Raw genomic sequence first — 17,367 nt, 5'->3', positions numbered from 1 at the left:
TTTGTAAAATGGGGATAACTTTACCTAGTTGTAAATGACATGATGTTACGTAGAAGCACTCGGAGAGATAGCAGCGCCGGTTTATTGGAGCCCGACACAGAGCAGCAGGGTTCCCACCGCGCCAGGCGACTCCCGGTCACTCGCCCCCAAGCCCGCAGTAGGAAGCCAGGTCAAGCGCCGCTCGTCTCCAGGGCAACCGCTCGCGCATCCCGAGCCCCGCCCCGCCCCGCCCCGCCGCGAGGACCGGAAGCAGCTTGGAGCCAGGCGTTCCCGGGGTTTCTCCCAGGCGGCTGTGGGCCAATCCTTCCCAGCTGGGAGGTGAGAACCCGGGGTGCCGAAGCTGCGGGCAGAAGCGGCCATCACGGGGTGGGTCGGGCGCAGACCTGGCGCCACCTGTCCCTCTGCCGCAGGCGCAGCTCCTCTGCACCCCCGTTGGGGTCCTCTCGGCCCCCCCATCTCCTGCCCCATCTGGGCTGGCACCTCCCCTTGACCTTCCAGGTGCTTCTGCCCCTCCAGCTGAACCCGCGCCCGCGCCCCACCCACAGCCCGCGCGCCCCGCACGGTCTCGCCGAGGCGAGATGGGGGAGCGGGAGGAAGGGGTGGTCGGGGCGAGTCCCATACCTGCCCTCCCAAGGAGAGTTTAGAGTGGTTCTTCCCCGCAAAGACTCCTAGATCCAGGGGTCTGGGGGCAGCCATGGCTCCAGGGACCCCACCCCTTATAGGTCATTGTGTGATGTTGGGGAAATCGTGCCTTCTGTAGAGCTGAGAGAGTTGCAGAGACAATTGATTCTTCCCCAGACGATGAAGTGGCAGTGTTTCCCTGGTGACTTTCTCCTGCGACTTCCAGAAGGTTCCTTCAGCCTTAGGGTCCCTCACATGGTTCCTAGAGTTCCTGGAAGGCTCCATTTCTTTTACCCTTCCCTTACTCTTTTCTGGCCCAGGTTCATCTGTGTGTGCTGCTTCTGGCCTTTTTCTTTTCTGCACTGGGCCTGTGAGCAGTAGTCCCTCAAAAGGCCTTGCCTGCCTCTGGCCTCATGACCACACAGCACCTGGAAAAATGTGAACCTCTTGGATTTATGCCCCTGCCCTGACCTTTTGTTCTTGGCCACTAAACCTAGCTTTTTTAACAGGTTCCTTATCGACCACATGGAAATAAAAATAACCTCCTAGGGCTTTTGTGGGGATTTTAAGTGTGTTTTATTTATTGAGGGCTTGGAACAGTGCTTGACACATACTAAATCCTGTATGTGTCCACTATTATTTGCCTCATACCATAAATTATATAAAGTTGTATCATTTATGCAATGTTTGTGAAGCCACAAACTTTATTCAGGTAACCATCAGGTCTCAGTATATATAAATGCTTGGTGAAGTGAAAGGGAATCAAATAGCAGCCTATAAAAAGAGGAAAAGTGATAGGGGCACACCTAAGATTTTTAAATTAGTCATTTCTGAACTTGTACGATCATTATAACATACTAGTGTCCAGCTTTTAAAATGTGATTAGTTATTGGTGTTGCATATCCTAAAATGGTACTAAGAAAATGGTCTTTCCTGCTACCTTCCAGCCAACAAGCTAATAATAACTTACAGAAATCATCACCTTGACTCATTATTGTATTACTGGTGGCACTGTGAATTGATATGGTCTATTTTGCAATTTAGTTGAATGTACATAGCAAGACAGAATTTTTAACACTCTTTTGACCCCAATAAGCAAAGGCCTTGGTACATGCTTGAAGGAAATGACCTGAAAGGAGAAAAATAGTATATTCATGAAGATGATCCTCCCAGCATTAATTGTAATAGTGAAAATTAGACACATGCAAATATTCTATAATAGTTGAGTAAATAATATAGATGTTATGATGGAAAATAGAAGCAATTATGAAAATGGGATTACATTTAGATACATGAATATGGCATGTTTTTTTCTTTTAAATGTTTTAACGTCAAAGTAACATTATTTTAACAATTAACGTAAGAATTCACAGCAAGTACTACTCTCATAAGACTGTTTTATCCAGCTCTTTGCAATAGATTAGATAAAACTAATTGATTCTTTGAATGTGCTCCAGAGTCATAGCTTTTCCGGGGTTTCCCTTATTTAATTCTTTGGAAGCTCCTTTGAAATCCTGGCTGATCTCATTTTGTAATATTTAGCCTCATGGGCATGAATTTCAGAATAAATTGGGAATTACTCATGCACATGAATTAATGAGTCTTAACTCTTCAGTTCTCTAAGGAAGTATTCTTTGAAAGCATGGTTTATGTTGAGGTTAAGGTTGGTACTTTCTTGCAGCCTTATATTCTAATCTTAGTTGTTTGGTTCTGAGAAGCATTTGTCTTTTTTCTTTTTTAGTTGTATTTAAGGAGTGTCCATAAGGAGAGTACTGCCTCCTTGAGGGGAGAGCCTAGCAGTCCTGAGCCATTGCCAGTCAACATGTCTGCAAAATCGAGAGAGTCGTCAATGTGCCTCCCACAAACTCCACAGGAGCCCGACAGGATTTTAATAGTGAAGATGGAAGAGGAAGAACAGGCCTGTGATCAGGACTCCAGACTCCATTGGAGCAACTGCTGTAGCCCAGAGACCTTTCGCCAGCGTTTCAGGCAGTTTGCCTATGAGGATTCACCCGGGCCCCAGGAGGCTCTGAGCCAGCTCCGGGAACTTTGTCATCAGTGGCTAAGGCCAGAGGAGCACACCAAGGAGCAGATCCTAGAATTGCTGGTGCTAGAGCAGTTCCTGGCCATCCTGCCTAAGGAGCTGCAAGCCTGGGTGCACCTGCACCCACCAGAGAATGGAGAGGAAGCTGTGACTCTGCTGGAGGATGTGGAGAGAGAGGTTCATCAGCCAGCTGAGCAGGTAAGAAGGGCACCTGCTGGGGCATGACTGTGGCAGGTCATGGGAGGGGTGTGCTATCAAATCCTATTCCCACTTAGCACAACTGGAGGTGCTGGAGGTATGGGCTACGAAATGTGTTCCTGTATATCTCAGGAAATAGGATGTCTGCACATTTTCCCTCCCTTTTCTTGTGTCCAGGGTACTTTCTTCTGTGTTATTTTATCTTCAAGTCCCTATCCAATGTGCTTCTCCAGCCTCAATTATACCTAACTCTTCCCAGGTCTTTTTTGGACAAAGAAAGGACAGAACTGCAGAGAAGGTGGCACCTTGGGAAATCACTGAGGACTTAGCAAGCAGTCAGCTCAAGCCTTTGAAGAAGCAGTTCCAGTGGGCACCGTGGGAGCTACACTCCTTAGGACGTCATGGTGAGGGTGCAGGGGGCAGGACTTAGCTCATGGTGGGGATGAAGGGGCTCCAGCCTACCAAATACAGTTGGCTGCTTTATTAAAGAGGTCCCAAATCTCTTGTCTCATCCTCACAGTGGGAATTTCCAATTATTTGTCCTGTTCAATGAACAGTCTTGGTATTTGGGTTTTGTTTCTTTTTTATAGATTCTTAGAAAATCTTTAATTATAAAATCCTTGAATCAACTCCGTCAGGATTTTCAAACTTTTTTAAAGTATGGCATGACCTTTTCTCATATGAAATTTTACAAGGAATTCCATTATATAAACCAGAGGAAAACACAGCTACTTTGTCTGAAGCAGGAGTGGGCAGTCTCAGCCCACAAGACCTCCAGATCAGCCTCATTCTCATCTTTTCCCTTCAGGAAGCCTCTGAGGCCCTTCTGTGGGACTTCAAGGTACGCAGCGTAGCCGCTAAACTGTCTCATCAATTTCTGTGTAACCGCTTGCTTAGTTACTTGTGGGAGTTGCCCACAGTACTCCTGAGATGACTTGGCTCTGTCACAGCTCTGAATATATTTCTCTGCTCCTTCACATCCTAACTGGCTTCTTTTGCTCTTTGCATCAGTTTTTACAAAAACGCTCCAAACTGGCTGACATAGCAATCTGTTCTTCCATTGCAGAAACTTAAAAAATGAGTGTTACGGGAAGAAAACAAAGCAGAAATAAGGGGGTTGAATGCCAGAGATCAAGAGAGAAATCCCATTTGGGAAGGATTGCTATACACACACACACACACACACACACACACTGCTTCATATTCCAGAAGTGGTTGATCAGCTAAGCAAAGTTAGGTTTTTTCCAAGGAAGTTTTGATAAGAAACTACAGGAAAATGAAAATATAGAAATTTAGAGAGAGATTTACTTTTGCTTGGCACTTAACACCCCTAGTCTCAAAATCATCTTGGCTTAACCAAGAAGATTAATTGTTGGAAAAAAGTGAAAGTCTTTCCATACTCCACTAAGAGTAGGAGGGTAAACATCCCCTTCTGTTATGGTGGGAACTATAGAAGTGATCATCCTCAAAGCCAAGGCCTGTGCTCCTGGTATTGTTAAGGACCATGTTCCTCCTGTGAATGTCCTCACAGGACCTTTTCTACATTTTTAAAAAAATGAATAAAAATTTGAAGCAGCCAAAGACCCCAGGATTTTGCAATACAAAACATACAGAACCAGGACAGGATAACAACCATCGCTCAAAGCCACAGCATGATTTCAGTGGTGTGGTACTCAATCATGTTTTATCAGGGCTTCTACAGATGACCTGTGTCTCAGTACTCTAAAGTGCTAACTTTGCCAATATTTTGATAGTAGTGACTAAACTTTGAGGTCACTTTATAATGTGAGCTATCAAAAATGAATTTGAAACAAAATCTTTACAACTTATAAAATGGTAATTATAAATAAATTATAAACATGTAATTATAAATAAACATGTAATTTGTGAACAAACGCAAGAAATAATTAAATTCATTTTGTAATAACTATATGTAGACCCATTTTAAGTTAATTCTAAAGATTAAAAAACACTCATAATTCTCTTAGCAAGTATCATACACAGTACTAACATCTTTTCTCCCTCAAATCACTTTGTTATTCTTTTGATTAGGCCTTGAGAGGACCTACAGAATCACTTATCATCAGTCCCTCTCTGTGTTTCCTCAGTCCCATTTATATAATTATTTCAGATGAAGGAACCTCCTGCTGTCACAGTTAATCCCAGCCAAGTCATATCCTCAGCCATTCCTCAAATTGCCCTGCTTTGTTTTTGTAGATTAATTTTAATGGCCATCTGTGTTCAGCTTCCATTAAAATGCTACCCTGAGGATTGATGAAGTGATCCTTCAGTGAATACTCAAAAGTTGCCATTCTGTATAATAAGTTCTAGAGCTTCAGGCAGCCTGAGTCAGAAGGTACTCTGCATTAAGCCATATTTGAGTGGCTGCAGCCCCTAAGCAGATTTTTTTATAGATATTAAATGCAATATAAAAATAATATAGGAAACTGGGCTGAGGTTGTAGCTCAGTGGTAGAGTGCTTGCCTAGAATGCATGAGGCAATGGGTTCGATCCTTAGCATCACATGCAAATATAAAAAATAAAATAAAGGTATAAAAAATACAGGAAACTGAGCTATTCAACCAGTACTAAAATATATATATACAGGAGAGGTTTTCATAGATGGGTATTCTGTGCTGCCCTTTATCTTTTAAGGTGCCAATTTTCTTAGTCTCCCTTTTTTGTCTAAATTTTATTTTCTGACTTCATTTTCCATATTTCTTTTTGATCCCTTGGCTTTCTTCAGCTCATTTCTTAATTATTGATTCATTCATCATTACTAAGCTTTTGTTTATCAATGCTCTTACACTAAATCTTGTTTATTACTCATATTTGACTCCTCTCTTTCCAATTGCTCTTCTTCTCTAACAGTGCTTTATCTTTTAGGCCCTTTCTTTTCTCCCAGTCTTTCCTCAATCTCTGACATATCTTTTTACCCCTACTCATGATTCTCTGTTTTCCATGGAGCTTTGCATCTTTATATTTGGATACCTTTTTCTTTGCCTTATGATCTCAATATCTTATATTACCCTCTGCATCCTCCACATTGTGATGTTCACGAACATTCTTGCTAATAATTCATTTATTTTTTCATTTGGATCATTCTTTTCCCTTTCTTTCTGAACAGAAAACTGGTGACATTTACTTTTCTGTTTATTATTTCAGATGCAGACACCAAAACTACAAATGTAAAATCTGCTTCAAGGCAGAAGACTTCCTCAGGCATGGGGCTGTGTGCTAATACCCTTCATCTGAGTGCCTCCCAGAGTTTCATATCTAGAGGAACCTGGGAACAAGGTGGCAGGTTTGAAAGAAAACAGGGAAACCTCTCTCGCAAAAAACAACACAAGTGTGAAGAATGTGGCAAAATCTTTAGTCAGAGCTCTGCCCTTATTTTACATCAAAGAATCCACAGTGGAGAGAAGCCTTATGCATGTGACGAGTGTGCAAAGGCTTTCAGCCGGAGTGCAATTCTGATTCAGCATAGAAGAATCCATACTGGGGAAAAACCCTTCAAGTGCCATGAATGTGGCAAGGCCTTTAGTCAGAGTTCAAATCTTTTCAGACATAGAAAAAGACACACTAGAGAAAAAGTCCCATCAGTATCATGAGGGAATCAAAGCACATAGAGCTTTTACAGATAAGACCCGACTCAAGTAACAAACACACCTTTAGTATAAATCAGTGGTTTTAGTGGGCACCAGTTTCCTTTCAAGGGTTATAAAAGTCATGGGAAAGGATGTAGAATATCTCATGTCAGCATTATTTGCTTTTCTGCTTATCAGTGTAGGTCAGTTTAAATGTTTGAGATTACAAAGCTTAATTCAGAGTTTTATCCTTAAGCAGCCCTTGAAAAGACGTCTTCAGATGTATTTTACTATTTCCATTATCAACCTAAATGATGAACTAGTGTATTTCCTTTTTAGACAAATGTTTTTTTTCCCTTTTGAGAAGGAATGTGTTACTCAGTTTAAAAATAGATATTGTCCTGTGTTTCATAGATTAATCACTAGAATTCTGAAGACCCAAAATTCAACGGCTCTTTAAAATTTTTCCAATTTGGTCTTCTGTTACCAGATTTACACTATGAGAGCAGGATTGAGGAGGCCTGTTATGGCTTGGGTCTTAAATGTCCCCCAAAGGTTCATGTAGGAAAACTTGGCCCCTGGCTGATGATGCTCTGGGAAGGCTGTGGAACCTATAGGAGGTGGAGCCTAAATGAAGCATGCTGGACCACTGGGGTAGTGCCCTTGAAGGGTACGTTGGAATCCTGGCCCCTTTCTCTCTCTTTGCTTCCTGGCTGCCATAAGGTAAGCTGCCTCCTCCGCGTTGAGCTCTGCACTGTGAGAGGGACTATCTTGTCACAGGCCCAAGGACAACAGAGCCAAGCAATCATGGACTGAAACCATAAGTCAAAATAAATCTTTCCTCCTTTTAAGTTGATTTTTCTGGGGTATTTTGTCACAGTTATGGAAAGCTGACTAATGTAAAATTAGTACTGAGAAGTGGGGTCATTGCTGCAACTACACCTGACAGTGTAAAATGGGTTTGTGAGAGGAGTTTGGAAATGTCTGGAGGGGCAGACTAGAAAAACCCTATAGTGCTGTAAGTGGAGCTTAATAGAGATTGATGGGTGAGCAGAAGACCGGTTTCTGTAGGAATGCAGACAGTAAAGGTTGTGCTAATGAAGCTTTGGCTGGAAATGAGGACTCCGTTAGGAATTCAACTAGCAGCTATTCTTGTTACAATTTAAGCAAAGAACTTCTCTACATTTTGGCCATGCTCTCAGACTTTGTAAGAGACTGGATTTAAAGGTAATGGACTAATTACTAATTAACTCCCAAGTTTTCAATTCTGCAAATATTTCAGTGACATAGGTGTATTAAAATAGGTTTGAAATCAAATCTGAAATTTATATATCCTTTCTTGTCAATGAGAAAAAAATACAGATAGTCCTATAAATAGGACACTGGGACAACATAGTATCTTTTACATATATGTTTGCAATTCTATAAACAGGACATTGGGCACATATTACATAATGTACAAAGAACTAACTTTCAACAGTTATTTTTTGGTGTAAAGAAGCAAAGCACTTCAAACAAAGGGTTACATTACATTTTGGATAATATGTTGGTTTCCCAATACATGGTTTGTTTTTACATCATAGTTGTTCCTGCTTTTTGAGAATAATATGGCTTTTCTTGTTAAATCTGACATCATCTTGAACAGTAATAGGTCCAGAAGTATTATATTTTCTTCCTGATGGGTTCTCCTTCCATAATTTTAAGTATGATAAGCACATGTCTCTTTGGGAATTCAACAAGCTTATGAGGTCTTTCTTATCTTTGTTCACAAATTTGATAATAATTTATGCACATATCAATTATTTAAGTGAAAAAAGGCCAATAGCAATTTTTAACCTCTAATAAAGCAAAATATAAACCTACCAATCATGTTTATCCACACCACCACTGAAATTATTACAGGTACACACTACCCTTGGTTGAGTCACACTGGCTCTATTCTCTTTTACTTTGTCAACTTGTTCCACTGTATTTTAATTTATTCCAGTCATTTATTGTGTAACCATTTTACAATAAGAATTTCATTATTTGTATCAAATCTGAAATTATACAGCCTTCTTGCTTGTTTTATTCATTAGTGTTGTCAGTTTCAGAGGACACTGATTAGTCTGTTTCCCCTCATGGTGTGTGTAACTTGGAATCCAATATTTCAAAGGTATTTCAAGAAGTCATAAGCAGTGAATAAATTGTTGGAAAAAACAGGGTATGATTGTGAATTATCTACCACTTGTATAAGTCTCTCCTAATAAGTAGATAGAACTAGTTTGTCTAAAAAGAAAATTACTATGACTTAGACTAAAGTTGATAAAGATTAGCATGCTATTAGCATCCTCATTAGATTGATTCATTTTCGGGGATAATAAGTACTCCAAAATGAAATTGGCAATGTTTTACAAATATTACTTTACCTGGACCATTAATATTACCAATAATCCTATGTTCTGTCTTTACTTCTGTTGTCTTCAGAGACCAAGTCAGATGTTCATTACTTTTATTCATCTTTCTGTATTAGTTTGGAATGCTTGCAGATGCAAAATCCATCTTTGGTGGCTTAAACAGAAGTTTACAACCTGAAATTCAGAAGGTAAGTTGCTGCTGGTTCTCAACAGCAGCAAGACAGTGATTGGTCTGGTCCTTTTGGCTCTTCTCTCATGCTTATTTTCTTGGGTTTTAGAGCTGTCCAAGCTCCAGGAACTACATCTGGAGTCAAGACAGGAAGGAGGAGGAGGTGCTGGTCATGCCCATATCCTTGATTAGGAGGAACAATAGTTTCCAAGAAACCCTAGCAAATTCTGCTTATGTTTCTTTATTGCCTGTTCAGCCTCTAGAGGGAAAGCAACAGGGCCAAGGGGAATTTGGACTGAGACTCAGGTCAGGTCAGTTAGCAGTATTAGCCACACTGACCCATTGATTCCTTCCTTTTTATAGGCAGATGACTATGCTTTTGACTACTGCATTATAGAAAAAATGATGAGGACCCTAACAATCTCCTGCCACTAAATTTTCCAACTTATTTGTACTCCACCCATTTTTCCTCTCTCCTTTCTCTCAGGATAAAAGAGAGCTATCTCCTTTGATCCTTACCCTTCCTTCCCATGTATTTTAGTCACCTTTTCTGTTGCCATGACAAAGCTTAACAAGAACAATTTTAGAGGAGGAAAAGTTTATTTGGAGGCTCATGGTTTCAGAGGTCTCAGTCCGTGGACAACCAACTCCATTGCTCTGGGCACGAAATGTGACAGAACATCATGGCAGAAGAGAGTAGTGGAGGAAAGTAGCTCAGGACATGGCCACCAGGAAGCAGAGAGTTTTCCTCTCACCAAGAACAAAATATATAACCCAAAGCTGTATCCCAGCAACCCACCTACCCCAGCCACACCCTACCTGCCTATGGTTACCACCCAGTTAATCCCTATCAGGGGATTAATGCATTAAGACTCTCACCCATTATTTTACCTCTAAACTTTTTTGCATTGTTTCACATATAAATTTTTGAAGGACACATCACAGCTAAACCATAACACCAGTCCATAGGGCTTTGGCTGCCACTGCTCATTCTCTCTCTTCTGCTTCTTTACCCACTGTCTTCCTTTAGGATCCATCACTTCAACATTTAAAAATGCTGTTGTGATCTCCCTCCAACTTAAACTTTTCCAGCATATATCTGCAAAATCAAGGTGGTAGCTAGTCTCTGAGTGAGGGGACACTTAATGGTTCTTGATTTTGCCCTCATCATATACATTCATTTCTTTCTACCAGAATAATCTTTCTAAAGCACAAATGGTATCATGTTCTTTCTTGCTTAAAGTGGGTTTCCCACTGCTTTTAGGATAGAGTGAGACCTGCTTTATGAGTTTTTGAGGTTTTTTATGATCTGAATACAATGGCACTTACAATTTTCTCTCTTGCCATTGGCTTCTTTCATGCTACAGCTATTTTGAATGATCAGAAGTCCTTCTCCTGACTCTGCACCTTAATGTGTCTTTTTTGAACTTCTAGACAGCTTCCACATGTCATCACACCCCCTTGTATTCCTCATGTTCTCATTAAAGTGCCACTTCCTCCAGGAAGCCTTCCCTAACAGCCCAGGAGTAGGTTGAGGAACAGCACCACTCTGCTATGGATCCCATAGCAGTCTAATCTGGCTTTATATTTATCACATGAAAGAAAATATTTTTTAAATATTAAACTGTGAATATGGCCCCATGAAAGAGGAGGAAAATGAGTGACACTTTGGGAAGGAAGAAGTCATGAGGCAGCAAAAAGGAAAGTTTTAAATGCCCCCCTAGTCCTGGGAATAGGTGAAACAATAATGGGATCAGACAAAGGGGTCCTTCAGAAATTGTGGAGAGGGTTGAGGGAGAACTTGAAAAGAGGCAGGGTTGTTCTTACTTGCCATTGAGTGCACTGGGAGGACAAATGTTGAATAGGTTGCCTGTGCTCCAACACTGGATGTCTATAAAAATGGCAATGTAGTGTTAGACGAAGGGCCTCTACCAGGTTGGAAGAGGTATAGCAGCTTCCTGTGCCCACGGGGAACATAGAAATTGGCTAGCTATATAGCTGGGGGAGTTGGAATAGTTGTGCAGAGTGAGCTTGTGGATCCTGTAGCTAAGAGCTGGCCACAACCAACTGTGTCTGAGCCAGAGCTTAGAGAGGATCTATAGCTCTTTCTAGAACAAAGTGTCAGGCAAATCAGCAAGAAAGGATACTGGCTCTCAGCCCAGTCAAAAGAACAGACCACTTGTGGCTGCTGTGGTGAGCAAACACCACAGCAGACCAGCTGGACAGCATGAATACCAAAGAAGATCCAATCCACAGCACTATCTCACCATGAGGAATGAAGCCCTCTTCTCAAGCCTCCACAGGGCAGGGAGAAGCAGAGACAGAAAGAGTCAAGATAGGAGTCAAACTCAAATGGACTGAGTAATTTAATTTAACTCTTTCACTGCTGGAACCCTTAATAGAATAGAGATTCAAAAAGCAAAAACATCAGTTATTTAAAAAAAAAAGAAGCTACATTTTCCTTTGCATGTTTGAGAAGCAAACTTTATGTATAACTTTAGGCTATAAAGTTATACTTTATAACTTTAGTCCTAAAAGGACACTCTATCTGTTTCTGTTTGGGCCCCATTACTTATGCTTCGTGAAAGCATGAGTTGCCTCATTCACTGTTAATTCCCAAGCATCTGGTTTAGAACATAACCCATAATAGACACTCAAATGATGTGGAATAAAAATATTTGAAAATCATATATCTGATAAGGATTAATATTCAGAATATATGAAGAACTCCTTCAACTCAACAATAAAACCGACAATTTTAAAAATGGGCAAAGGACATAAATAGATATTTCTCCAAAAATATATATATAAATGACTGATAAATCACCAGCACCAAATGAAAGATGCTCAACATCACTAATCTTTAAGGCAATGCAAATCAAAACCATAATGAAGTACCATTTCACACTCAGAAGGAAGGCTATTGTCAAAAACAAAAGAAAATACATGTTGGCAAGGACATGGAGAAATTGAATTTGTAGTTCTTTTTTGATGGAAATTTAAAATGGAACAGCCACTGTAGAAAACAATTGGTAGTTCCTCAAAATGTTAAACATAATTAACACATGATTCAGCAATTCTACCCCTAGATATACCCAAAAGAATTGAAAGCAGAATCTTAAACAGATACTAATACACCAATGTTCATAACAGCAGTACTCACAATACCCTAAAGAAACAACCCAAATTCTCATCTATGGATAAAGAGAAAAACAAAATGTATTATATGTGTATAGTGGGATATTATTTAGCCTTTAAAAAGAATGAAATTCTGAAAACATGTTACAATGAGGATGAACCTTAAAAACATGCTAAGTGAAATAAACTTGACAAGAAAAGACAAATATGTGATTTCTCTCATATGAAGCATCTAGAATAGACAAATTCATAGAGATCTAAAGTAGAATGGGGTCACGACAGGCTGGACAGAAGGGAGAATGGGAGTTATTTAATGGATATAGAGTTTCTGATTAGGGTGATGAAAAAGTTCCTGAAATATCTAGTGGTGATGATTATATAACATTGTAAATGTAGTTAATACCAGTAAATCATACACTTAAAAATTGTTAAAATGGAGAACAGGCCCAGCGGCCCGCTGGCGTGGTAGACACATCACCCCAATTGGAGGAGGGGCAGAGCTGCCGCCCATACCTGCAAGGTCGACAGACCTGCAACCTGGAGAACAGGCCCAGCAGCCCGCCAGTGTGGTAGACAGATCACCCTTATTGGAGGAGGGGCTCAGCCTTTGCCCACAAGGTAGGCAGATCATGCGAACTGGAGAAGGGGCCCAGCGGCCCACCGGTGTGATAGACAGATCACCCCAATTGGAGGAGGAGCACAGCCGCTGCCCGCCCCTGCAAGGGAGACTTTGCAACTATACAAGAGCAATATAAATATATAGGTGGAAAATTCAAGAACACAATAGTTTCACCAAGCAGAAAGAAACGCGAGCAGTATGAAAAGACAAGGAAAGAAAGGACCACAAGCAATGCAGGTCAACTCAACCTTAGAAGAGGTAATAGCTGCAAGAGATGGAATGTCAGATAAAGAATTCAGGATTTACATGCTTCAGATGATCTAGAGTCTCAAGGAAGACATTAGACAGCAAAATCAGACAATGAAAGATCACTTCAACAATGAATTACATAAACAAATCCAAGAAGCAAAAGATCAACTATACAGGGAGATAGAGGTTATAAAAAACAAACAAACAGAAATCCTAGAAATGCAGGAAGCAATAAACCAACTTAAAACTCAAATGAGAATACTACCAGCAGAGTAGAACACTTAGAAGATAGAACATCAGACAATGAAGACAAAGTATTTCAACTTGAAAAGAACATAGACAGCTCAGCAAGACTCTTAAGAAACCACGAGCAGAACATCCAAGAAATATGGGATAACATAAAGAGACCAAACTTAAGAGTCATTGGGATACAGGAAGGTATAGAGGTCCATACCAAAGGAATGAGCAATCTTTTCAACGAAATAATATGAGAAAACTTCCCAGACTTGAAGAATGAGACAGAATCCCAAATCCTAGAAGCCTACAGGATGCCGAACATGCAAAATCATAAGAGATCCACACCTAGACACATTATAATGAAGATGCCCAACATACAGAATAAGGAGACAATTTTAAAAGCTTCAAGAGAAAGGAAGCAGATTACATTTAGGGGTAAACCAATCAGGATAACAGCTAATCTTTCAACACAGACTCTGAAAGCTAGAAGATCCTGGAACAACATATTTCAAAGGCTGAAAGAAAATGGGTTCCAACCAAGAATTGTGTATCCAGCGAAATTAAGCTTCAGGATGGAAGATGAAATTAAAACCTTCCACGATAAACAAAAGCTAAAAGAATTTGCAGCTAGAAAACCATCTCTTCAAAACATCCTCAGCAAAACATTACAGGAAGAGGAAATGGAAAATAACAATGAAAACCAACAGTGGGAGGCAGTACAGTAAAGGGAAAAAATAATCAAAGAGGAAAAACAAACCATGTTAAGTAACATAAACAAATATGGCTGGAAGAACAATCCATATCTCAATAATAACCCTAAATGTTAATGGCTTAAACTCACCAATTAAGAGACACAGGCTAGTAGAGTGGATCAAAAAAAAAAAAAAAAGATCCAACAATATTCTGCCTACAGGAGACGCATTTGATAGGAAAGACATACATAGACTGTAGGTGAAAGGTTGGGAAAAATCATATCACTCATATGGACTTCGGAAACAAGCAGGAGTGTCCATACTCATATCAAATAAAATAGATTTCAAGCCCAAGTTAATCAAAAGGGATAAAGAGGGACACTACATACTGCTCAAGGGAACCATACACCAACAAGACATAACAATCATAAATATATATGCTCCAAACAATGGTGCAGCTATGTTCATCAAACAAACTCTTCTCAAGTTCAAGAGTCTAATAGACCACTATACAATAATTATGGGAGACTTCAACACACCTCTGTCACCACTGGACAGATCTTCCAAACAAAGGTTGAATAAAGAAACTATAGAACTCAATAATACAATTAATAACCTAGACTTAATTGACATATATAGAATATACCACCCAACATCAAGCAGTTACACTTTTTTCTCAGCAGCACATGGATCCTTCTCAAAAATAGATCATATATTATGTCACAGGGCAACTCTTAGACATTATAAAAGAGTAGAGATAATACCAAGCATCTTATCTGATCATAATGGAATGAAACTGGAAATCAACGATAAAAGAAGGAAGGAAAAATCATGCATCACTTGGAGAATGAAAAATAGGTTACTGAATGATCAATGGGTTATAGAAAACATCAAGGAGGAAATTAAAAAATTCTTAGAGATAAATGAAAACACAGATACAACATATCGGAATCCATGAGATACAATGAAAGCAGTTCTAAGAGGAAAATTTATTGCCTGGAGTTCATTCCTTAAAAAAAGGAAAAACCAACAAATAAATGATCTCACACTTCATCTCAAAATCCTAGAAAAAGAAGAGCAAAACAACAGCAAAAGAAGTAGAAGGCAAGAAATAATTAAAATCAGAGCTGAAATTAATGAAATTGAAACAAAAGAAACAATTGAAAAAATTGACAAAACTAAAAGTTGGTTCTTTGAAAAAATAAATAAGATCGACAGACCCTTAGCCATGCTAATGAAGAGAAGAAGAGAGAGAACTCAAATTACTAGCATACGGGATGAAAAAGGCAATATCACAACAGACACTTCAGAAATACACAAGATAATTAGAAATTATTTTGAATCCTTATACTCCAATAAAATAGAAGATAGTGAAGGCATCGATAAATTTCTTAAGTCATATGATCTACCCAGATTGAGTCAGGAGGATATAGACAACCTAAACAGACCAATATCAATTGAGGAAATAGAAGAAGCCATCAAAAGACTACCAACTAAGAAAAGCCCAGGACCGGATGGGTATACAGCAGAGTTTTACAAAACCTTTAAAGAAGAACTAATACCAATACTTTTCAAGCTATTCCAGGAAATAGAAAAAGAGGGAGAACTTCCAAATTCATTCTACGAGGCCAACATCACCCTGATTCCTAAACCAGACAAAGATACTTCAAAGAAAGAAAACTACAGACCAATATCTCTAATGAATCTAGATGCAAAAATCCTTAATAAAATTCTGGCGAATCGGATACAAAAACATATCAAAAAAATTGTGCACCATGATCAAGTAGGATTCATCCCTGGGATGCAAGGCTGGTTCAATATACAGAAATCAATAAATGTTATTCACCACATCAATAGACTTAAAGATAAGAACCATATGATCATCTCGATAGATGCAGAAAAAGCATTCGACAAAGTACAGCATCCCTTTATGTTCAAAACTCTAGAAAAACTAGGGATAACAGGAACATACCTCAATATTGTAAAAGCTATCTATGCTAAGCCTCAGGCTAGCATCATTCTGAATGGAGAAAAATTGAAGGCATTCCCTCTAAAATCTGGAACAAGACAGGGATGCCCTCTCTCACCACTTCTTTCAACATAATTCTCGAAACACTGGCCAGAGCAGTTAGACAGACGAAAGAAATTAAGGGCATAAAAATAGGAAAAGAAGAACTTAAATTATCACTATTTGCAGGTGACATGATTCTATACCTAGCAGACCCAAAAGGGTCTACAAAGAAACTATTAGAGCTAATAAATGAATTCAGCAAAGTGGCAGGATATAAAATCAACACGCATAAATCAAAGGCATTCCTGTATATCAGGGACAAATCCTCTGAAATGGAAATGAGGACAACCTCCATTCACAATATCCTCAAAAAAAATAAAATACTTGGGAATCAACCTAACAAAAGAGGTGAAAGACTTATACAATGAAAACTACAGAACCCTAAAGAGAGAAATAGAAGAAGATCTTAGAAGATGGAAAAATATTCCCTGTTCATGGATAGGCAGAACTAACATCATCAAAATGGCGATATTACCAAAAGTTCTCTATAGGTTTAATGCAATGCCAATCAAAATCCCAACGGCATTTCTTGTAGAAATAGAGAAAGCAATCATGAAATTCATATGGAAAAATAAAAGACCCAGAATAGCAAAAATAACTCTAAGCAGGAAGTGTGAATCAGGCGGTATAGCGATACCAGACTTCAAACTATACTACAGAGCAATAGTAACAAAAACAGCATGGTACTGGTACCAAAACAGGCGGGTGGACCAATGGTACAGAATAGAGGACACAGAAACCAATCCACAATATTACAACTATCTTAAATTTGATAAAGGGGCTAAAAGCGTGCAATGGAGGAAGGATAGCATCTTCAACAAATGGTGCTGGGAAAACTGGAAATCCATATGCAACAAAATGAAACTGAATCCCTTTCTCTCACCACGCACAAAAGTTAACTCAAAATGGATCAAGGAGCTTGATATCAAATCAGAGACACGTCGTCTGATAGAAGAAAAAGTTGGCTACGATCTACATACTGTGGGGTCGGGGCTCCAAATTCCTCAATAGGACACCCTTAGCACAAGAGTTAATAACTAGAATCAACAAATGGGACTTACTCAAACTAAAAAGTTTTTTCTCAGCAAAAGAAACAATAAGAGAGGTAAATAGGGAGCCTACATCCTGGGAACAAATCTTTACTCCTCACACTTCAGATAGAGCCCTAATATCCAGAGTGTACAAAGAACTCAAAAAATTAAACAATAAGAAAACAAATAATCCAATCAACAAATGGGCCAAGGACCTGAACAGACACTTCTCAGAGGAGGACATACAATCAATCAACAAGTACATGAAAAAATGCTCACCATCACTAGCAGTCAGAGAAATGCAAATCAAAACCA

General features: G+C 39.4%; 1 protein-coding gene across 1 annotated transcript; it reads left to right on the top strand.

The window, feature by feature from the left end:
• Positions 1–207: 207 nt before the first annotated feature.
• On the top strand, positions 208–7,301 carry Znf396 (zinc finger protein 396). The gene is made up of 4 exons (XM_046428392.1): positions 208–318; positions 2,363–2,863; positions 3,123–3,267; positions 6,029–7,301. The coding sequence occupies exons 2-4, from the start codon at positions 2,444–2,446 to the stop codon at positions 6,472–6,474; spliced, it is 1,011 nt and encodes a 336-aa protein (XP_046284348.1). The 5' UTR covers positions 208–318; positions 2,363–2,443; the 3' UTR covers positions 6,475–7,301.
• The last annotated feature ends 10,066 nt before the right edge of the window (positions 7,302–17,367 follow it).

Source organism: Marmota monax, unplaced genomic scaffold (genome assembly GCF_021218885.2).
Source record: "Marmota monax isolate L192 unplaced genomic scaffold, Marmota_monax_Labrador192_F-V1.1 WCK01_AAM20220418_F8-fsc00031, whole genome shotgun sequence".
In the NCBI taxonomy this organism is placed as follows: Eukaryota; Metazoa; Chordata; class Mammalia; order Rodentia; family Sciuridae; genus Marmota; species Marmota monax.
The sequence above is the reverse complement of the archived record's forward strand: the minus strand, read 5'-3'. Positions and strand labels throughout refer to the sequence as shown.

Coding starts and splice junctions, on each gene's coding strand:
- Znf396 (XM_046428392.1), top strand. CDS start 2,444: ATGTCTGCAAAATCGAGAGAGTCGTCAATGTGCCTCCCACAAACTCCA. Junction 2,864..3,122: donor TTCATCAGCCAGCTGAGCAG/GTAAGAAGGGCA, acceptor AACTCTTCCCAG/GTCTTTTTTGGACAAAGAAA. Junction 3,268..6,028: donor ACACTCCTTAGGACGTCATG/GTGAGGGTGCAG, acceptor TTATTATTTCAG/ATGCAGACACCAAAACTACA.